Below are 23,251 nucleotides of genomic sequence, written 5' to 3'. Positions count from 1 at the left end.
CCGAATCGACGAAAACAGTCGAACTTCAAAAACTCTGATGAAAGACGGCGAGGGTACAATCAATCGGAAGCGCAACACTAGACGAGCACAGATCCGTGCTATGATACTATGTTAACAACCAGGATTTTCATAGATTTCTAATAGAATAAGCAAAACCGAATTGTTGTTTTGTTACAACCGGGTCCTTCTCTCTATATATATAGCCCAATGCTGAGTAAAATAAAAGAGACTAAAAATGGACTATACCGGGCTAACTATGTTACAAAAGAAATGGGCCTAAATTAATGTACATAAATAAATAATGAATGTGCCTTAACCCGCATTTGCTTCAGCCCAGATCTAGACTCCCAACAGTTAGTTATAACATTAAGCTGATGGGAATAAATACATCAAATTAGAAAAAAATCTGATGGAAATAAATACATCAAATTAGAAAAATACAAGTATATGAAATCTAAGTTTTAAGTGACATGACATAAGCAAGTATAAATGACCATTATTTTTCTTTTGAGCTTGCACAAAAAAACTTCTATAACTCGGATTAAATTTCATATATGTCAATTTGATATGTCCACTTAATTCAGCAATACAAATATTTTGGGAGATGAAAACAAATATATTTGGAAATATTTTCTAACTTAAAAATATAGCGTGACAATGATAGGTAACAAGTAGTGTCTCCTAAAATCGCATTGAAAATATCACAAAATATATTAAAAGGTAATATATGCTACAATCGTATTTGAAGTAAAAAAAAATCTATAAGTTACCATACTAAATTTGTTTTCAACGTCACACTCTTTTGATAGAGGCTTAAATAACAAATTTACTTTGTGTTTCTTCTGTCCCAATTTATATACTAGTATACTTATTTTTATAGTTTATCATAGAAGAATCTTTTTTTAAAATATTTTTCTTAATAACATTTTATTTCTATATAAATATCTCTAGCATATTTAAAATCACACGAATTCTTTTTTAAACTCATCTAATATAACATCTTTCACATATGCCTCCATTTAGAACTAGAAAGATAATCAAATTGTATCTAGAAAATAGGTAGTGTAGTTTAGCGAGAAATTGGGAAAAAAAAGATGATTGAGACCTTCAGCGCATCGCAAGGGACACGCATCTGCTTAAGTGGCAAGCTGCTATATTCCCGTATCCATGGCGGTGACGCAAAATGCGGATTACAATATAGAGAAGGAGAATTGGCGTCTCAGTTGCCTTAGCAATTTTTCGGCGAAAGGTGTGCGCCTGACCACCCTTGGAGCATTGTAGCTCCGCCACTGGTCCAGCCTACCAAGCACCACTAGCTTCTTCACTGAAGGACCCTGTAGAGTGCAAGCAGCCTTGGTAAACTGTACAATATCAGCATCATGACACAACAACTTATAAACACTAATAAGATTGTATTGGAAACTAGGAATATAAAGCACACCGTGAATATTAAGATCAGGAAATAAGGATAGAGAACCAATATTAGTGACTTTGACTTTATATCCATTAGGAAGGAAAACTAGGTAAGGAACAAGTAAGGTTTGTATGTTGAAAAATAGGCTTTTAATGGAATTCATATGATCAGATGCTCCTGAATCTATTATCCAAACTATTCCATCTACTCTACTCAACATAGAGGCTCCATAGGAGGGGAAGAAGTAATTTGGGCCTGCTGCTGAAGTAACATCATCAGTTGGGAATACTGGTCCTTGGTAAGGCCAGGCACTGCAGAAGTACTCTAAGACTTAGACACATCAGCACCACACTCTATAGTAAAAATACCAAGCATGGTGTTGGATTCAAGCTCAACATGAGCAGTTAGGCCCCAAATTCTTTGCAGGTCTGAAATTGGGGGGACAACCATACAACTTATAACACCTGTCAATACAGTGACCGGGATTGTTTACAATATTTTCATACCACAGAAGACCTAATCGACTCAAAGGAAACCTTAGAAGAGAAGGTAGGCTTTGACACAACAATAGTGTTGGAAGTTGATGAAGAGTTCAATACACCAAAAGTGAAAGAAGCATAATTATAAGGAAACTACGTCCCAGTAGACTGTACCAACAGAAGGAAGATGCTTCTCATCAAACAAAAGAATATTGTAGACTGTACCAAATTTCATCATTAAAATGTTACTCCTGGTCTAAACATAAGTTTCATTCAAACCTATAAGAAATTGATAAGCTCTTTGTTCCTCATCCTCAACTGATTTGGCCCCACAAGTACAAACCCTTGCCCTACCAGTAGAGATGAGGCAATTTTATCCCACAACTATTTTATTTTATTGAAAGAAGATGCTATACCGAGTGACCCTTGAGAGATATGTGCCAGTTCCCTTTTCAACTCAAAAACTCTGGAACCATCGGCCTTATCATATCTCTCTTCTAATTCACTCCATATGTTTTTAGCAAATTCAGAATACTCTACACTTCGAGCAATTTCTTTAGACAATGAATTTATTAACTAAGATATTACGAGATCATTGCATCCCTGCTATTGTCTGGCTAAGGGTGACCCATAAGGAGGTCTCCCAGTTGTACCAGTTATGAAGTTAGTTTTGTTTCTGATAGACAAAGCAACTAAGACAGTGCGTCTCCAACTACCATAACAGGTTCCATCAAAAGTAGTGGAGACCAGATAGGTCCCAAGCACATCAAAAGGATGAACATATAAGGGGTGACAGGGGTGGGTATAATCTTCCTCATGAAACACAATACGTGAACTAGTGGAAGATACATGGATTGACTGAGTGGGATCAGAATTACCATTTGTCATACTGACAACAAAATAACAATCAGCTAAGATAATGAAATCAACAACAAAATATCACCAAAATAAGGGAGAAGAGAACATATATACCATCCTCTTTCGCAACAGGAAAGAGAACGACCTTCGATGATAAGAAAAATGAAGCTCAAAATCATAGCTCGAAAATAGTCTAATGCTTGAAGAATATCGACAAATTCTTCACATTAGGGACCGAAAAACTCCATCGCACAGATAAACCCACAGGAAACAGAGAAATCAATCAAAAAACAAACCCACCGAATCGACGGAAACAGTCGAACTTCAAAAACTCCGATGAAAGACGTTGAGGGTACAATTGATTGGAAGCGCAACATTAGACGAGCACAGATCCGTGCTCTGATACCATGTTAACAACCATCATTTTCATAGTTTCGACGACGAAGAATTTAGGGTTAGACAAAGGTAAGAGAGAAAGTTCGAGATATTTCTAATAGAATAAGCAAAATCGAATTGTTGTTTTGTTACAACCGGGTCCTTCTCTATATATACATAGCCCAATCTTGAGTAAAATAAAAGAGACTAAAAATGGACTATACCGGGCTAACTATGTTACAAAAGAAATGGGCCTAAACTAATGTACATAAATAAACAATGAATGTGCCTTAACCCGCATTCGCTTTGGCCTAGATCTAGACTCCCAACAGTTAGTTATAACATTAAGCTGATGGGAATAAATACATCAAATTAGAAAAATACAAGTATATGAAATCTAAGTTTTAAGTGACATGACATAAGCAATTATAAATGACCATTGTTTTTCTTTTGAGCTTGCACAAAAAAACTTCTATAACTCCGATTAAATTTTATATATGTCAATTTGATATGTCCACTTAATTCAGCAATAAAAATATTTTGGGAGATGAAAACAAATATATTTGGAAATATTTTCTAACTTACAAATATAGCGTGACAATGATAGGTAACAAGTAGTGTCTCCTAAAATCGCATTGAAAATATCACAACATATATTAAAAGGTAATATATGCTACAATCGTATTTGAAGTAAAAAAAAAAATCTATAAGTTATCATGCTAAATTTGTTTTCAACGTCACACTCTTTTGATAAAGGCTTAAATAACAAATTTACTTTGTATTTCTTCTGTCCCAATTTATATACTAGTATACTTATTTTTATAGTTTATCATACAAGATTTTCTTTTGAAAAATAATTTGTTTTTAATTTTTTAATGTTTTTCTTAATAAAATTTTATTTCTATATAAATATCTCTAGCGTATTTAAAATCACACGAATTCTTTTTTAAACTCATCTAATCAAACATCTTTCACTTATGCCTCCATTTAGAACTAGAAAGATAATCAAATTGTATCAAGAAAATAGGTAGTGTAGTTTAGCGAGAAATTGGGGGAAAAAGATGATTGTTGACCTTCAGCGCATCGCAAGGGGCACGCATCTGCTTAAGTGGCAAGGTGCTATATTCCCGTATCCATGGCGGTGACGCAAAATGCGGATTACAATATAGAGAAGGAGAACTGGCGTCTCAGTTGCCTTGGCCCTTGGTTTTGGTCCCTCCCCCAACAACTGTGCGAATAACCCACATGCTATCCTACTCTTGTCATTACCCGTTCGTTATCTTTCCCTCTCAATTTCTTAAATTGTATATAATCTAATATCCAATTCGATACTCTTTTCTCTTCCTTTCTATCTAATCCAAAACCCAAAAGCCAAAAGCCGAAAGAATTCTTTGGGTTCTTCTGCTCTAGGAAATGCGGCCTTCTACCTTTAGATTCTTCCAATGGCATCTGAGTCACAAGTCTTTCAGTTCTGTAAGTTCTTCCCTTTTACCTTACGGTGTTTTGCTCTTTTAATTATTTTTGACGGCTTTGTGATTTGCATTGAATTTTGTCAATATCGAAAACAAACACACACACGTAGAGCCTTTCCCATCATATGTGTACGCTTTTCTGGTAATCAATTGTTGATAGCTGCACGTAAACATATATTCTGCTGTCGAATTAAATTTATCTGATTCTAGGTTACTCCCCTTTTCGTGTTTTGTTTCATGATTCGACCTCAATTCTTGAGTGTGTTACATCGTGGACTTATACTGAGCTTGATATCATCCTGATTGAAAAATAATACTGAGCTTGTTATAATGAAATTCGGAATTTCTGGATAAATTTTCTAGAGGTCTATTTATTTTGGAACTCAAAATCTCTAACTAGATCAACAGTTTTTCCTACGCTACTCTGAAGTTACACTATGTCAATTACTTATGAGTAGACTTCATTCTTGTTGGGTGGTAGAGCCCTTGTTGAGTGACGGAACGTAAAATATACCCATTTTTCTTTTTCCTTACATTGATTGATATGCTTACCGACACATTAAACGAGACACGTGGATCATGTCCGGATACTGCATTTCTCAGAAAGGCGATTGCTTAGTGAATGTTTTATCATATTTTTGTTTTATATAGTGTGCATGTATGTAACTCATTTGATTAAAAAGAATTTACATGTACTTGATGCGTAGACTTCTATTTGTTGTGAATTATTTCTATAGTAAAAGGTGTTTGATTCTGTTGTTCCTGTTCCTTTCCGTTTTCTGTTTTTGGTAATTTATTTAGTTTTTTTCAAATTCAAAAATAGACTGCATATCTTGGTTAATGGAAACAAGAAGAATACCGTGATAAAACATGTGCAACTCTTTCAGACACAATAAGAAGTGAAATTACAAATACTTCTTTACAAACTAGCCCGAAAGACATGGTTGTTGGTATGTCCATGATTTCTTTAATGATTCATCATGTTGACATGGATGCGGCATCCTTTGGAAGTTTTAGAACTCTACGCAACACAGATGACTTGTTGCATGCTAAGAAAGTCTTACGCTAAGGTTATTTACAAGCTAAACCTTAACCTACCTAGGCATGATCAGCTCTTCGAGCCAAAAATCTAAGAGCACGGGTCTTGAAAAAATAAATAGAGCTTGAATCACTCATCATTCAAATGCAGATAAAGAAGATATATGATTGTTCCAAATAGAATTTCAAGGATTTATAATTTTGTTCATAGATAAGATTTTGGTAATTGAAAATTGAATCATGAACGTGAAACCATAAAAAAAGGGTGAAATATCCATATCTTCTTTGGTCCTGGGAAGCAGATGACATCCTGAAAGTTGAAACCATGATATTATATCACAGTGATGGAAAATAAGTCCAATATATTATCGTGTGATATATGTCGTGCCTGGCGGATATGATTGGTAGAGAAGTCACTAGTCAGCATATGTTGCATGAGTAGGTGTCAGTGCCTCGCAGTGGCTCAACTGCTTGTATTAGAGCTTGAGCTCTGTTCTAGGTTGATTAATAATGGACAAGTTGAGTTGTTCAGGCAGCTGTGTGTTTCACATACCTCCTGTTCTTTGGCATTTAGGAAAATAAATAGGACTAGTTGATATATTGTACTTCCACTGCCAGCATCCAGGTCCTCTTGCTTGGTCCTTTCCTTTTCTTCTCCATTTGTTTGTGAAGTTATAACTATTCCTTCGATACTCCTCAACTATTTACTTGCAACTGGCTGATAGTTAATCTACAGGCTAGCTTTTCATCCAGAGCATCATTACTATCTGCAAGCAGCAGTGGTCAAAATATAACGACTAGTCATCTCAATGGATCCTCGTCAAAGATGTATTCAACTTCATGCGAGACATTGTCCGAAGATTCACCGAAAGATAAACCTATTTCTGACATGTTGATCGATTCATTTGGAAGGCTGCACACGTATTTGAGAATATCATTGACTGAACGTTGCAATTTACGGTGCCACTACTGTATGCCAGCTGAGGGTGTAGAACTCACTCCTAGTCCTCAACTTCTATCTCAGGATGAGATTGTTCGCTTGGCAAGTTTGTTTGTTAGCTCTGGAGTGAACAAAATTCGTTTGACTGGTGGGGAACCAACTATTAGGAAGGATATCGAAGAACTTTGCTTACAACTATCAAGCTTGAAGGGTCTTAAAACCCTGGCTATGACTACAAATGGGATTACTCTAGGAAAAAAACTTCCAAAGCTGAAAGACTCTGGACTTAATTTGGTGAACATAAGCTTAGACACATTGGTTCCAGCCAAATTTGAGTTTATGACTAGGCGCAAAGGGCATCAAAGAGTAATGGAGTCAATTGATGCTGCAGTAGAGCTGGGATATAATCCTGTCAAAGTAAGTTCTCTCTAGCATGATTATATTATGTTATTCTCCCTAGAATGATGCTCCCTCCTGTGTCAGCTAACTTAATTTGGGTCTTGAGGATTTGCTTTATCATGTTTTTGGTTTATTGCCAGACTTTGGTAATTTATTTATTTGTTTAAACTTATAGACATGTGGAACAACAAATTACCAATTTAGAATAGAGAAGCAGTTCAGAAGCAATTATGATATCATGGTTAATAGGATTTGTTTGACTTTTTAAATTGTAAAAAACTGAAAAATGGGACTTAGGCAGCACTATCCTGTTTTGCTTCCTGATGATGCTCTTAAAGCTAGTTTATGCATGAAAATCTATAGCTTTAGCTTGAGGTTCGTCATAATTCAGATTGTACCTATGGAAATGGAACATCTTTTTGAGGACTAGATTTGAAGAGCAAGCTTTCTGATGAAAGCAGTTCCTCAACTGGGCCTTGATAGTCTGCTTTGGGTTACACTATTTATGTTATCTTTTGGTGTGTGCTGTACCTCAGGTAAATTGTGTTGTAATGCGTGGATTCAATGATGATGAAATTTGTGATTTTGTTGAGTTGACACGCAAAAGGCCAATCAATGTGCGGTTTATTGAGTTTATGCCGTTTGATGGGAATGTTTGGAATGTCAAGAAGCTAGTACCTTATGCTGAAATGTTGGACAAAGTGGTATGGTAGACTTTGTCAAATGTTTCTCTTATAAGTCAGTTATGTACATTACCTAAGTCACTCAATATTACTGAACAGGGTAAACAATATACAGGGCTTCTGAGAATTCAAGATCATCCCACAGAGACAGCTAAGAATTTCAGGATAGATGGGCATCAAGGCTCGGTTTCATTTATTACATCAATGACTGAGCATTTCTGTGCTGGTTGTAACAGACTGCGACTTTTAGCTGATGGAAACTTTAAAGTTTGCCTTTTTGGTCCTTCGGAGGTGAATAGCTTTATGACTAAAATTTGTGAAAACTTGCATAGGCTGTTAAGTCGTGTTGCACATATCTTCTTTTTCTCAATTAGAGCACGTCACACATTGTATTTTTTCCTTTGGTCATAAGCTCCCGCTTCTTCAATTAACACTTATAGCTCCCTTTTCCTCTCGGACAAGACATGTAACAGTGCGTTTTTCGATCCGCCACTAATGGAGAAATTTACTATATTACACGTTTTTTCCTGTCTTCCTACTCCTCTTTTCTCTTTCACAGTTCTGATGTTTCTACTTTATTACATCTTCTTCAGCTTTAATGCTACATTATCCCGTTATCAGCTCTATCCTTCTGTTTTCTCTTCTGTTCTAGCTGTTCCTATTATGGTCTTCTTTATCAGCCTGATAACTTTGGACTAACATTTTTTCTCATTGGTGAGTTTGCCAAGCAAGGAGGGAAAAAGTAGGAGATAAAGGAGAGAGAAGTTGCAATGAACTCCAACCATTAGATGCAGGAGATGAAAGAGTAGTAGCTGGGAAGAGAAGGGAGAAATTAGTAAAGCAAATAAGAAGAGTAGAGTAATGGAGCTTGGTCTAGCACTTTTACTCTGCTGCTGAAGAAAACGAAGAAAAGAATAGAGGGAAAGAGTCAATAAATAGAAGAAATGAGAAACTAGGGTATATAATATGGTGCTTTTCACTTTTCTGCTACTAGTGGATGAGAAAACTAACGGTCTTTAGGGCAAAACTAGAGGGGAATAAAGTGCCCAGAAAATCTAAAATCCAGAAGGTGTACAGTTCTCACCAAAAGCTCCACCAACGCTCCCAAGTCATATCTCCCCAGCTTAAAGAATAAAAGAACAAAAAAAAAAAGGAAGACAGGAAAGAGAGAGGTGGCAGTGTAGCACTGATGCAAGATGTCCCTTTTGTTCTTTTGCCTATGCTATCCTTTTCTGGATTTCTTCCACTAGAATATCAACTGTAGTTACTTGTTCAATTCCAGTCACTAGGGATATCCTAGGCAGAGAAAAGGAGATAAAACATGAGGATACTGCAACAACAACTACCACCCCTCGGTACTTAACAAGTTGGGGTCCGCTATATGAATCCTTCACTGATCATGTTATTCTATTTAAACTCATCTCACGCCAATATTTTATAAAATACGAATAATAATAAAAATTAAAATAAGAAGTACTAAAAGTTCAATTTCCTTGTAAAACATGTGGATGAAGATCCATATTTGACTATCTTGTATTCTTGTCTCATGAAATTTGTATGCTTTTGTGTGCAATTAAGAGTTGGATAAAAATAAATTGCCGTAAAATTTACCCGTAGGTTCGTCCTATCAACTATATATTGTCATATCTGTAGACCTCATTTCTGATGGTAAAAGCTGCATCGTCGTCCCGCACGACTTACTATTTTGATTATAAGTTAGTGTAATGATTCTTATTTTGTATACAATTCATCAACTATGCAGTACCTTTTCCTCATTCCTGTTCTATCTATCCCGATTGGTTGAAGAGTCTAGAAGAAGGAATTATTTGGTCAGGTGAACCAATGATATTCATATGATGTAAATGCAGCTTCGTGAAATTCCTCTATAAACTTTGTCCCATCAGTGCTTCCTAGATTCCTTTGTTTTAGGCCTTTTATTTTTCAATTCCGGTTAATTCTAGGGGATTCAATTTCATATAGATTAGACTGTAGCTTCATTAATTACTGAATTTTCATTGTCTCTACACCTGCTGTTGTTTGGGATTATTACTATGGCTCGACAAAACTTTATTTTAGAAATCATGAAGTGGGTGTACTTCCTTGTGTTACAACTATTTTTTCTTTTATTTTTGTTTTCTCCAGGTGAGCTTGAGGGATCCTCTTCGTCTTGGTGAAGGTGATGATAAACTTAGGGAGATCATTGGGGCAGCGGTATGTAGCTACTAATGCATTCCAACACTATTTGTTGCTTACATCTTTGCTATTTGTGTCTTTTTCTTTTGTTCCTCATATTTTGCAGGGTCATCCTGTCATCAGGGCAAGATAAACTGCCTTTCATATTGTTTTTAGCATTTAGGATTCATTTGGCATTTACAATATTATCTACATTTGTTTTGATTCATTTGTTCTATTTCAGGTCAAAAGGAAGAAAGCTTCTCATGCTGGGATGTTTGATATTGCAAAAACTCCAAATAGGCCGATGATACATATTGGTGGATGATGGATGGAATATATTGGGTTTCGGTGCTCATCACTGAATTGTACAATGATGTATGTATGCTATTTGTTGGTCAATTTAAGCACCTTCCCGTAATTTCTCTTCAATACTTTATTTAAAGTTTGGGTGGCCTTATCTGTTTCTTGTCACTGCATGTTGAGGAAACACAGTTTGACTACAGTTATAGCATCTCATAAATAGTGAAATTTGCCTGCATAAATTTTTCTGAATCTTAGAGGTTTTGTAGTTATTTGATCCTGAGCTAGATCAGTATATATCTCAACTGGCTCTTAGGAATTTGCTCCTCTTGTGGTTGTAGATATATTTTTGCTTGTAAATTTGATAAGCACTTTCCTTCAGTCAATTGGTCCCAAGTCCCAACTCAATTGGGTTATAAGAGTCTGACATTAAGACAAGAAAAATACAATTCCATATTTCCAATATCACGTTATCATGCTACTGACTAATTTGACCAAATTGTGGTAACTTATTGGAAATATTAGAAATGTCTTTTCCTTTCTTGACCTGAATAGTGAGTCATGAGATGTTTCATTGAGAGCCTTGTAAGCCTGAACCCAAGGTTTTACGTTTGCGTTTATGCTTATCCAAGTCAGATAAAGATAGTTGACCATTTAGGAAATACATCAATCATTGGTTTTGGTGGATTTAATTCTTTGCTTTTGTATAAACATATTTCTTTCAGGGATGGCTGCATAAATAACTAGGTGAAGTATTGGAATTCAGAGGTTCGTTTGGGAACCTTTTGTTTCGAATCTGACCAGACTTCATATTCAATTTTTGTAATAGGTACATTAAGAAGAGCTTGCACAACTTGACTCGAAATATATTCCCCACGGGCTTTGGTCTAGTCGTAAGAGCGCAGTGCGTGATGTGTGGGTTAGACGCACGTCACGAGACAAAAGCCTAGTATTTAAGGGGAGAAAGGTAGAGGGGCGGGCCTGTTATCCACTGAGTTTCGAACCCTCTGACTGGCCCTCGGGGATTTCTCGATTATAAAAAGTGCTTGAAGTGTGTTACTATATATTATATTCGTATTCTGTGTTGATGTACGAGTCAACATTATCTGTCTGCGATAATAGCAATAACTGAACAAACCCGTTTACCTCGTATGTTATTTGCTTTTTGTTGGCTGCAGTGCAGGAAGGTAATGAGTGCTGCGGTGGTTAGTGCTACTGCATAAACGTTTTGGCTATTTTGTGTTTCAGTATTAGGTCCGTATTGAGATGGGAGTAGGCCTATCAAGCTGGTCTTTCGCTTGGGAATTTTGTGTTATTTAAGATGCTGTTGGTAGAGTATCAACCCAATTAGCTAATTGTACATGAAACAGTTTGCAACCTGTTTTAGATTCGACGATTGCTTTGAACTCCACTTAATGTATCTGTTATGATAGTTGTTCAAAAGGAACGAGTGCGACCTTAACCATTGTTGTAGAGTTGAAGATTGCTTTGATCTTCACTTAATGCATCTGTCGTGGTAGTTATGCAAAAGGAACAATTGTGACCTTCTAATACTGTACTTAGATGTTGACAATATGGTAAAAGCATTGGTTTACACATCCGTTGGAAGTGTCTTTAGAAGATAAGAGTTGGTCTTCACAAATGGAAGTCATTATCGTGAGGCTAGAGTATGAAAGTGGGCTACTTGAGTGCTAGTCTTCACTAAGCATAAAACCTGGAGATGAAGTTCATTCGGTAATGGGCATTCTCCTACAATAATAAGTCTGTCAGAATTATTTCATCTCTATTTACTCATTAATACTCTATTTGTTTTACTTAATATGCATCATCCATGTTAAATTTTTCTTTCTCGTATCGAAGATCTTTCAACTTTCAGCAATGATGCAATTTTTCACTTTACTTTGCAGGTATGTAACATCAAAGAAACCAGGAAAAACGAGAAATATAGGAGCAGAAAACAGAGAGGAAGGTGACCCAACAGGTGAAAATGCTCGACTTAAGCAAGTAACCTACAATTTGGATTTTTGAGGCTGTATATGTGCATGTTTTAAAACCACGAAACATAGTGAGGCATATACTTAAAGATCCGTGTATCCCTACATAGTAGTGTTTTTCTTGTGTGAAATTAAGAAATTTATACGTATTACATGTACAACTTCTGAGCAGGCTGTTTTCCTTTTGAACTACATGTTAATTGTGTCTCTGTTGCTACATTTATGTGCTATTACTTAAAGAAAAAGGAAACAAAGACATTTGTTGTACTCTATTTCAGATCTTGCCAGAAAACGAAAACATTGGACGTTTGTACTTTGTAGCCGTTCTTATCAATAGTGCAAAGTTTGGTTAAAAAGAAGGCAACATGATTGATTGTTGCCTCGTTTTGACAAGAATTATGCTTCTTAATATAAATTTGGAAAAATAGTTCAAATTCTTCTCCTTCTGCTTATTTTGTAATTGAACCTCTCTTATGCTTTGCGTCTTTGAAATAAACTCCCTGTCCTTTCTTTAATTTTTTTTTGTAACAGTTGTTTTAATCTACTTATTTATTGCAACATTTTGCAAGTTGACTAGTTAGACCAAAATGGTACTAATTCGTATCGGTGTAATCTTATTGCACATGGGGTCTTCTCACACTTTGCTTCTTGATAAAAGAACAATAGTAGTACCAGATTTTCTCTAGTTCAAGACATGTTACCAGGTAGTATTAAATAGTAAAAACACTAGAATTTAACTAGCATTTCGAGATAAACTTATTCTGATTGAGAACAGGACAGCAGAGAATTTGCACTGTTCTTGGACTACGCAAGTAAATTAGTTATTAATTCTCCAAAATTCAGAATTTCTACTTCCTTGTGGTGAACTTATAAATTTCACTCTTTAACTCGGCAACTTCTAATTGATTTACTCTTTGTGAACGGTTGAGGTAATATATACGCATTATGTCGATCATGTCCTACAAGCTTTTCATGTCAGATGCAGTCAGCGACGAAATTCGGAATTTCTTCAAGGATATTTAAATTTTAAAAAAGTGAAAATTTTTATTGACAAGGGGTGTTCAATGTGTATTATATACTTCTAAAATGTAATATTTTACTTATGTATACAGTGCAATCGCGCAGTGCAAGAATTTCATAAAACATTTTGAACGGACAGATATGTGAAAATCATATCATAGGTAACGTCTTAGATAACATATGCTGCCGTAAGGAAAGTGATATAATACAAAGATACATGGCAGAAGCTTACCATTGGTAGGTATATTGACTTGATGGCAGCCGCCTTTGTAATTAACTGTCATGTTTACTTAATAGATTAGTTAATCTCAAGAGTCAAGTCAACTTATATTAAATCTACTGATTTCCATCTCTATCCCTTTTGTATTATTATTATTTTTATCTTTAAAATACCATGGAACACAAACTTGTGTAATATTTTTAAGTAATAAAGCACCGTCAAGAAGGTGATGGATTCCCTCCTCAAGAGAGTCAGCTTTAAGATGGCATTAGGGAGGAGTTTTAACCTCTTCTTCTCAACTTGTTGCAATTTTTTAGATTTTCTTAATTAGTATTAATTTGATGTTATCACTTGGCTAATGTGGAAGCGTAGTAGGTGGTGTTTCCTAATTTAATCATGCTAATTAAGTTTAGAAGGATTATATTGCAATATCATACTCAGATGCAGTCCCCTTTGTCATGTTTTAACCAACTTACATCTACTAGCTAGCTAGACTAGGATTAAAAAGAAAAAGAAATTAACTTGACTAGGATTATATATACTTATCTCTGGAATTAATTTCTCATACAGTCATACAATAGGGTGGTTGCAATTGTATTCTCATTTTCCCTACTTTTCTAATCTTCTGCCTCCTCCTCCGATATCCACTATGTAATAGTTTTCCTTTTCTTTCAAAAATTAAACGGGCAAAAGATTATTTCTAGCGTCCATTTCTTTTTACCTAAAATATTTTAGACTAATGCAAACATGATACCTATATTTCTTAGTTATGTAATTCTTTGTTAAGACTTTAATTTAAATGGAGATCATGGGGTTCCACAACAAAATAGATATTGTGGACGACAATGTGAAACGACTTTTGGATTTAATTTTAACGCTACAAGTTTTAGGGCTAGCATTTTATAACATAAAGTCAAGTGTTCCCATAAAAAGTAAACTAGAGCAACTTGCAGCTAAGAGCTTAAGTACTTAACCTCTGTTCGAGTGTCAATTTCACTAATTTTTGAAGCTAAATTGGATAAGATTAATTCAATATTTAAAAATTATAATTTAAATATTTAAAATTATACAAAAAGTGTTATGATTTATAATTCTTCTTATATCAATATGGTGAAAAAGTATACGTTAACATATTAGTTATAGTTTATGTAATTTGACTATTGCGAAACTAAACATGATAAATATTTTTTGGGACGGAGGAGTAATATGAAAAACGAAATGAATCCACATTACGTGAAAATGTATCTATGATTGTCATGTCAAAAAATAAAATTAGTAAATATGTATATCTACACGTCAGAAAAAACATACTATCTTCTTAGCCAACACAGCTACAACTTCAAGTTTTGACACCCGATCACCAACCCTATCCTTTCACTTGGTTGTATAAAATAGAAGAGAAAAAAATGAAACTATTATGACTTGACCTATATATCAATATCCATGATAAGTTTCTTTCATTTTTAATATGGATATATAGAGTACTTTCCACATAAGCTTGGAATTACTATAGTCGCTCTAGGCTTCAATGAGAATCATTCTATGTAATGCATTAATGCTTATTTTCGCAAAATTTCAAGGTTCAAAAAAATTAAATGTACAATTTGGATAGTGATATATTAAAAATAATCTCCAAAATAAGGTTCACATAAGTGAAATTTATATAATTTGGACCGTGAAAATCATTCATCGAACAAGCATATTTCCATGTACATTGCCAACCCACGGAATGTGAGGGGATTCCTATAGTTAAAGGTTCTTTAAATAAGAAAACAAGATTTAAAAATAACAAGTTGCTTCTCTCTAAAGATCCACAAAACCTTTACGCTAATAAATACGCAGATACATATAGGTTATTGTATTTTCACCAACATCATTATACATATTGAGTGAAATAAATGCTATGCTCAATATGTTGTTTTAAGTCAATTATCAAAATTTTCATGCTCCAAATAGAGATCAAGCAATTAAAATCCTTTAATTTGCTCATGGTCATGGAAAAAGTGAATACCAACACTAGGGCAACAACAAGAGCTTTCAATGCTTAGAAAAAAATAATAGAGTTAAGAGGAGGTGATGAAAAAGAAAATCAAAGAATAAGAAAAGATGTTAACAATTACAAACACAAATGAAGAAACATTATATTCACATGAATGAATCTCTATACAAAATGGAGAAAACAAGATATGAATCAACATCACTCTATCCCCGCTCCAAATCCAACCCCCAAAAATGAAAAATATATATGATCAAGAAGTCATATAGAGTCACCCAATTCCTGCACACTATTCAGTTAAGATATTAGAAAGCTTTGAATTCCTTTTTCTCAAGAACACATATAAGAAAATTCTTCTTCTTACTTAGCAAAGGGGCACCTCACCAAACATATTAATCGGTGTAGACAGCTTGAAAGGAAACAAAGGAAATTCACTTAAGTCTTGAATAAATCCCTCCATTCCAAAACCACTCAAAAAACCATTTGATGAATTTTCAGCACTTCCATATGATATACCTTCACTTTCTTCCTCTTTCATCCTATAATTAATATCTTGTAACATGTTCATATGTTGATGATGCTGATGATAATGATGATTTTGTGGTGACAATTCTATGTTCTTCCTTTGATTTCTGTCTTTCTTCGTCTTTTTTTCTTTGACTTGTGCAGCATTCTTCCCCGTGAGCCTTTGTACAAGCTCGCGAAAATTCTCTACGTCCGTTTTGATGATCTCTGGTGCTACTATATGAATTATTCGTATTTTTGGCTTCAATTTGGTTATTGTGTGTGAATCTTTATGCATGCTGTGTTTAGAACAACTTGGGCTAATGGTTTCACTTGTGATTTGCTTCATCTTCTCCCTTTCAAGCAACAAAAGTTTGGAATTGAGAGAAGGAAATAAAGAGAGAAAGGATGTTGGTAATGTTGGAGGAACAGTGAGAAGGTATTTAAATAGGAGCAGTACTTGAGGGTTGAAATTAGTTTGGAAAATAATTAAAGATCCAAGTTTTGCCTTTTGGAAGCAAGAATTAGACGGTTTTTTCTCATTCTAAGAGGCTAAAATAATGTACCAAAGTACCAAATAATTTAATAATCCATGTTTTATGTGTAGAATTGGGTTTCTCTTAGTTCATTTTTTTTTTAATTTACCAACTTTTTCTTCTCCTCCTTTTCCTACAAGAAATATAGTATTTTGAGTTTATGTGATGTTAACATACTGTATTAATTTAATCTCAAACACAGTTTAAATAATGCTACTTTTCATACCATTTGTATTATTTATTTTCTTTATACCATCAAAGGCAAACCTCAAGAGCACCGACCGCCTACTGCCTTTGATAGTGATCTATTGTTGGAGGATTTTACCATCTTCTTATCGACTTCTTGTACCTCGTTTTATAATTTTCTTACCACGTAGTTACAATTTTTTAATATGTTACAAATTAATGTTTATCATACAAATTTATCCATACTTACCTTATTAATGATTTAATTTTGTAAATATATCCAAGTATGTTGACAGTGCTATTGGTTAGGATATACTAATGCTATTGGTAAATAAAAAAGGATTCATGTTCAAAGCTTACGGTACCATAAATAGGAAACAATGGAAAAAAAATCATTTTTAACATCTGTACAACGACTTTGCTAGGTGCTACGTTTACCGTTGACAACAATGGATAAAATATCTGAAATATAGGAATTTTTTTTTACTTTCTTGTAGGTAGTAATTAAATTAATTTTATTGGCAAATTGATTTATAGTATCAGTTCCACGTCTTCTGAATTCATTTCTCTTTCCAAAATTAGCAACTTGTAGCATAGCTGTCAGCGAGTATTAGGGTTTAGCACTCAAGCTCTTGGTTGGAAATTGCTTTATTTAACTAATTGACTTTATAATTAGTTCTAAGTTTGTCAAGAAAAATATTATGGGTTTGGGAACTATTGACTTTATGCTATAATATTCTCTAAAACTCCTAGTGTCAAAAATTAAATCCCAAATTTCCTTGTTAACACATTATTGTCCGCACATTATGCTGTTGTGGAACCCCTTGATCCCTAAAGTCTTACAACTGGAAAATTTAAATATCATCTTAACATTCTATACTAGTATACTATATATATATATATATATATATATATATATATATCTAATTCTTTCAAGGAAATATTAGGGATTCCAGCCATCTAATTTCACCATTTTTTGCACCTGTTATTATTGCTTTTTGCCCCAAAATTACATACTTGGTGGAGCTTAGGACCAATCCAACTTAATTACAGATTTTATCTTTTTCTTTAATTTTCCCTTGTAAAATTATTGAATTTAGTTGAAATCCTAGAAGTTAGAATACCTACCTACTGTTGGAATAATACCAACATTGTTGACAAACCATAATTGAGATTTCTAGATTCTCTTTTTAATTAAATTAGAGTGAACAATTTTTTATTTTTTCTTTCTTTATTTCCCCATTTATGTAGCTGGATAAGATGGATTAATATAATCAATATTTTACATGAATAGATGGGAAGTGGGAGACAAGACCTACTCCTACACTTATAAGGCATTTGATATTACTACAACAATAACAAACGAAGTATAGTTTTACAAGTGGGGTCTGGAGAGAGTAGATAGTACGTAGACTTTACCCTTGCTGTAAATGTAGAGTGGTTGTTTTCAGTAGACCCTCGATCGGCATGAGAAAAAATAAGAACATAGCAGTAGCTGTTTGACCCAAAATTTAGATCCGGGTTCAACCAAACTAGATCTAAATAAAGTAGAGTCAATCTTAACTAATATTAATAACCAAACAATATGTTAACCGATTTTGTAGTAGATAATATGTATATTTGATCGAATGACAATAAATGTGGACAACACTAACAATATTCAATGACTCAAACGGAGGAGGATATCATTAAATAATAATAAATAGCAATAAATGATATTTAAGTAAATAAGAACATGCGAGTCACCCGAAAAAGGGTGAGATTTGTGGATATTCCTTTTGACAATGATGAATGATTGATGAGCCTTCGAATATTCAGGTTGTTCTTGGATCAAGTGGAAAAGCTATGCAAGAATCTTAGTAAAAAGGTATTTCTCGTGTGCTTGCAATAAAGCAAGATTCTCTCTATAGAGTCAATGTGTATTCTTACGAGTGAATATCCTCTCCCTACTATCCTTGTGTCTCTTTCTATTTATAGGGAATATATACTTAGAATATCCTAATAGTACAGGTATAAAGAATATCCACTAGAATATTCTCCTCTGATGTCTTATCTTAAAACTAGTCGTTATTCACTCTATTTTCGGTGAGTGTTCGACCTCGACCCTGATCTTCGTTGACTCTTCGATCTCGATCTTTGCCGACTCTTCGACCTTGGTCTTCAATAGCTTCATTGGCCCTGCCCTTCACTTTTTACGAGATCGCTTCGACGTCGGGCAGACCTTTATCGAAGTCGTACTGGCGACACGTGGCAGTCCGCGAGTGCCTCCTTAATGTTAACATGGTTTGATCATGTCAAAGGTGATTTTTGACCCATATAGTTAGTCTCTCCGCTTATTGAGGTCGTCCTCGTAGGTGAGTTCAATGAGCGGATAATGTTGTTCATGGTCGAACTTATCGATTAGGCTACAAGAGTTGTAGTCGTCGTGGAGAACAGGCAACGTGGCCCTCTGTGGGCCGCATATTTCAAATACTTCAGGTTTTCTGGGTAATTTATTCGAGTTATCTTGTCCGAGGGTTAGAGTGACATCATGATATCATGTATAATTATGACGCATGTTCCTGATGCGTTTCTTCGATTCGTGCATGACCTTTGATTGGATCTGCCATTTCGATTCCGGTGCCAATGATGACAAGCCGTTTTCATGTTTAGTGCCATGATTTCTATAAATAAAGGTTCTTGGACCTGAATTTGAAATTTTGTTCTTTTAACTTTTCGAAACACCAGCCTTCTTCTCTGCATCTTTCTTCTCTGAACCTCCTTTCCCAGTTTTGTTGTCCTACATCATCACCCAATCTCTCCCGTTTGTATTATTCATCACCACCTGGAATCATGTCAAACTTGGCCTTAGATGCTGGTGAACTGAGTCGCGTTGCTACCTTGACAGTTGTATTTCCCTCCCATGGGGAGAGTGCTTTTGCTATTGCTGAGGATAAAGCTTTCCCGTCGGCGGAAGAGATAATCCAATGTAACCTCGACGTGAGATCTGATCTCACTCGATCACCGGACGCTGCACACGGGATTTTTTTATCGACGATGATGTCCAAAGAATTGGCCGAATTCAAGTCCAAGTTTGGTCTTCCAAATCACGTCAAATTGATCCCGACCGAAGAGGACATGGTGCAGGTTCATCTCCCTGGATACTGCGCTCTATACGCCTTCACCTTCCTCATCGGTTATTCGTTCCCCCTTCTTCTGTTGGTGGAAGAATTTTGTCGCCACTATGGCGTATGTCCTGCCCAGCTTGCACCATACGTCTACAAGATTATTAGAATGCTGACTAAATTTGCCGAGCTGACCGGGGTCGAACTGATGCTGCAACATTTGGTGCATCTATTCGCCCCTAGCTTCTATAGGGGAACGATGCTGAACCTTCACCAACGTGGAGAAAAATACTAGGTAGTGAAGACTGACGACAAGGCCAGTCGTTAGTTCGAGCTCAACTTCTTCTACGTCAGAACTGAGGACGTTTGGCTAACGTTGACGACATTCCTGAGGCTTGGAACTACACACGTAAGTGCCTTGTTTCTATTTTTATTTTTTTACTTGCTCTGAACTAGTTGAAGTATTTTCCTTCTCTTGAAGCCAATAACCAGCCTCCACATTTAGTCACACGCATTTCTGATTGGGTCGAGCAAGTCCTCCCCCATGTCGTAGGAATCTGCAACTGGCTGAGCTTTTTCAAGAAGTTCAAAACGACTCTTTCTTCGACAGGTAACTTTTTCTCTTTGGCCGCTGTCGTTTCACCTCATGTTGTATGTCGATTCATTCTACTAACTTCAATGTTTGTCTCTTTCCCAGGTAGGGGGTCTTCTCGGAGGAGCCGGGCACCAGTGCCCTCTTTTGGAGGAAAGCTGCTACGCCTTCGGCCTCTGCCCCTGTTGCGCCTACTGTACCTTCTGTACCTGCCCCTACCTTGGCTATCGCAGTCCAAGAGCCTGTCTCCGTTCCGTCTGCTGCTTCTGCTCCTTAACTCTTTTCGCTGGTTGATGAGGACGAAGATGTCTTCCCTAATGATGGGGGTATAATTCCCCGTAAGAGGATAGCAGTAGATGCAGGAGAGGAAAGGCCAATAGCCGTCGACTTAGAGGAGGGAAATTTTGTTCTTCGGGAGACGACCGTAGTGCATGTTAGAGAGAGCGCTGGGATGGACTCCGAGGCCCGTGCCTGGAGGAGATGAATATGGATGCATCGGTGCATCCCGAGGGGGAGACGGTTGAAGGGGCGGTGCCTGACGATGCCCTCACACTTCTGAGGCAAGAGGAAGCTTCGTCCTCTAGTAGTAGATGTCTCCTCGTCTGCTGGTGCAGGAGGGAAGACCATTGCTGAGGAGGACGTCGGGTCTAACTGATATGGATTTGGACGAGTTGAGGATGATTGATGAGGGGCTTACTCAACTTAAGGTAAGGTTGGATGGGGGGCTCTAGAACTATTACGATCCCGATTGATCGTAATCTGCTTGTAAATATCGAGGAGGTAATCCCCACCCTTGGTCCTATTTGTTCTGAGATTGAGGGTACGACCCTCGAGATAATAAACGACGGTACCCTGTCGAATAACATTGCTGGTCTGGCTCTCAAGGTAAGTATGACTATCGTCTGTTCCTTTCCTTATGTCTTTTCTTTGCAAGTTATAACACATTTTCTTCGTTTTGCATACGGTTATTCTAGAGATCAAGAGTGCTCGACGGGAGATGAGGCATAAATAAATTTACATGAAGCTGAAAGATAAGTAGTATACAACGTGTCTTAGAAAGTACCGGGAGCTCCGGGGTCGGTTTTGCGAAGGCGGCTATGTGCGGGTCCTGAGGGAGGACTTGAAGAAAATGGATGAAGAGCTGATGTAGGCCGTAGAGAAGTGTAGCATCCTCGAAGGGACGTTGATGAGCAAAGGGGAGGAGCTCAAGCTTAGTAGAGGCGTAGAGGCCCAATGCAGCAATCTCCAAGCCCAAGTGGTCCAACTGCGATGCCAACTTGAAGAGTGCCAGTTCAAGGCGGAGGCTCTCAGCGACGAGATTGCCGAGAAATAGGAGGAGCTTGATAAGGCGGAGTCTGCTCGATTGGAGGATCGGAGGAGGGTAGAGTTCCTTGAGTTGGATAATCCAACCCTTCGTTCTGAGCGAGAAAATGACCTCTCAACAGCATGGTCTAAGGAGGACCGGCTTGAGGAGAGGATTGGGGAGTTGCAAAAGGAAACCTCTGATCTTTATGATCGAGTTACTGATTTGGAGGCCGATAAGGCACAACTGCTTGCACGACCTTCTTCGTCTACTGCTTCTGGCTTCCCCAACGTCCCATGTGAGCTTTATGAAAAATGGATTCATGCCGAGGCCGGGCTGGATGTGCTTCGTGAGTTGCATGCGATGGGCTCCATTTCTGGGGTGTCCTTTGAGGATGATCGGATCAAGGCTCGTGAGGCTCAGATTGCTTATGGCTACGACTTTGCTACGCCTCATCCTGGTGAAGAAGATGGGAACAGGGAGTATTCTATGGATCATCTTGAGGAGGATGCCAGGTATGATTCTATTTACCCTCAGGGCGAGGATGGAGAAGATGTTGAAGATCGGGACAGTGATGGTGTTGATGGTCAAGGAGGTAACATTGTCGAGGGTCGGGCTGGTGAGGACGTTGTGGGTCGTGATGGTAATGGCCAGTAGTTCTTTAATAATTTTTGTGTATTTTTGCCGGTGTCGTTAAGAGACTTTGTAAAAAACTTTTGTTTGTGACTATCAAAGTTGATATTTGCATTTATTTATGCCTTTCTTATTTGCCGTGATTTGTTTCTGTACTTGTATGATTTGCTCCTTCATATTTTTGTTGTCGTCCTCTAGCTGATCATAGTCCTTAGGCTGGATAGCCATAGGCTGAATCATCCCTTTGTTTATATAGATCGAGTATGTCTCCTTAGTTGAGGATCGATAGGTTAAGTTTGAACTTGGTCGGACTTAACCTTTTATTAAATCGCGGCCGAGTGCCGGTAGGTGTTGTTTGAACTTGGTCGAACTTAACCTTTTATTAAATATTGGCCGAGGGCCGGTAGGAGTTATTTGAACTTGGTCGAACTAAACCTTTTATTAAATTGCGGTCGAGGACCGGTAGGTGTTGTTCAAATTTGATCGAACTTAACCTTTTGTTAAATCACGGCCGAGGGTCGATAGGTGTTATTAGAACATGGTTGAACTTAACCTTTTGTTAAATCACGACCGAGGGTCGATAGTTGTTGTTAGAACTTGGTTGAACTTAACCTTTTATTAAGGCGGTTTTGATAAACGTAAATTTTTATTACTTTGACGTTATTGTTCTGATTACATAATTGGAGAAAGTTACAACTTTGGGCATTGGCTGGCATTCCTAGTCTATATAGTCCCTTTATTATTCGACTTGGAGAGTATTGAGGAGTCGGGCAATGAAAGAGAAACTAGTCCGTTCTTCGCATATTTCGACTCGAGGTGTCCCTTTTGTCGCCTCATTAAAAACCTCCTTGAGAAAAACCGAATGGGACAAAACTCAAGTGAGGGAAAAAGAGTACGATTCGGGGGGAACTTCTTCCTTTTTAGAAGTTGAAGTGTTTGAGGTGACTGGTGTTCCAATTGTTTGGTAATTGTTTTCCTTCCATTGTCTCTAGTTAGAATGAACCCTTGTTTGCTTTGGCTATAATATTGT

The 23,251-nt window shown here is 36.6% G+C and overlaps 2 protein-coding genes across 3 annotated transcripts; one reads left to right on the top strand and one right to left on the bottom strand.

Moving 5' to 3' along the window:
* Positions 1 to 4,060: 4,060 nt before the first annotated feature.
* Positions 4,061 to 12,394, top strand: LOC107780849 (GTP 3',8-cyclase, mitochondrial). 2 transcript variants are annotated; one of them, XM_016601451.2, is made up of 7 exons: positions 4,061 to 4,599; positions 6,373 to 6,993; positions 7,512 to 7,679; positions 7,758 to 7,949; positions 9,801 to 9,869; positions 10,075 to 10,208; positions 12,041 to 12,394. In XM_016601451.2, the coding sequence occupies exons 1-6, from the start codon at positions 4,540 to 4,542 to the stop codon at positions 10,156 to 10,158; spliced, it is 1,194 nt and encodes a 397-aa protein (XP_016456937.2). In that variant the 5' UTR covers positions 4,061 to 4,539; the 3' UTR covers positions 10,159 to 10,208; positions 12,041 to 12,394. The 2 variants fall into 2 exon arrangements, with proteins under 2 accessions (XP_016456937.2, XP_016456938.2); XM_016601452.2 differs by having other exon boundaries at positions 4,194 to 4,599; positions 6,362 to 6,993.
* A 3,089-nt stretch (positions 12,395 to 15,483) lies between these two features.
* LOC142173891 (VQ motif-containing protein 17-like) lies at positions 15,484 to 16,415 on the bottom strand. Its single transcript, XM_075239808.1, has one exon. The coding sequence runs from the start codon at positions 16,214 to 16,216 to the stop codon at positions 15,728 to 15,730; it is 489 nt and encodes a 162-aa protein (XP_075095909.1). The 5' UTR covers positions 16,217 to 16,415; the 3' UTR covers positions 15,484 to 15,727.
* Positions 16,416 to 23,251: the final 6,836 nt, after the last annotated feature.

Source organism: Nicotiana tabacum, chromosome 19, assembly GCF_000715075.1.
Source record: "Nicotiana tabacum cultivar K326 chromosome 19, ASM71507v2, whole genome shotgun sequence".
NCBI classification, from domain to species: domain Eukaryota; kingdom Viridiplantae; phylum Streptophyta; class Magnoliopsida; order Solanales; family Solanaceae; genus Nicotiana; species Nicotiana tabacum.
The sequence above is the reverse complement of the archived record's forward strand: the minus strand, read 5'-3'. Positions and strand labels throughout refer to the sequence as shown.

Coding starts and splice junctions, on each gene's coding strand:
- LOC142173891 (XM_075239808.1), bottom strand. CDS start 16,216: ATGAAGCAAATCACAAGTGAAACCATTAGCCCAAGTTGTTCTAAACAC.
- LOC107780849 (XM_016601451.2), top strand. CDS start 4,540: ATGCGGCCTTCTACCTTTAGATTCTTCCAATGGCATCTGAGTCACAAG. Junction 4,600..6,372: donor GTCACAAGTCTTTCAGTTCT/GTAAGTTCTTCC, acceptor GTTAATCTACAG/GCTAGCTTTTCATCCAGAGC. Junction 7,950..9,800: donor GCCTTTTTGGTCCTTCGGAG/GTGAATAGCTTT, acceptor TGTTTTCTCCAG/GTGAGCTTGAGGGATCCTCT.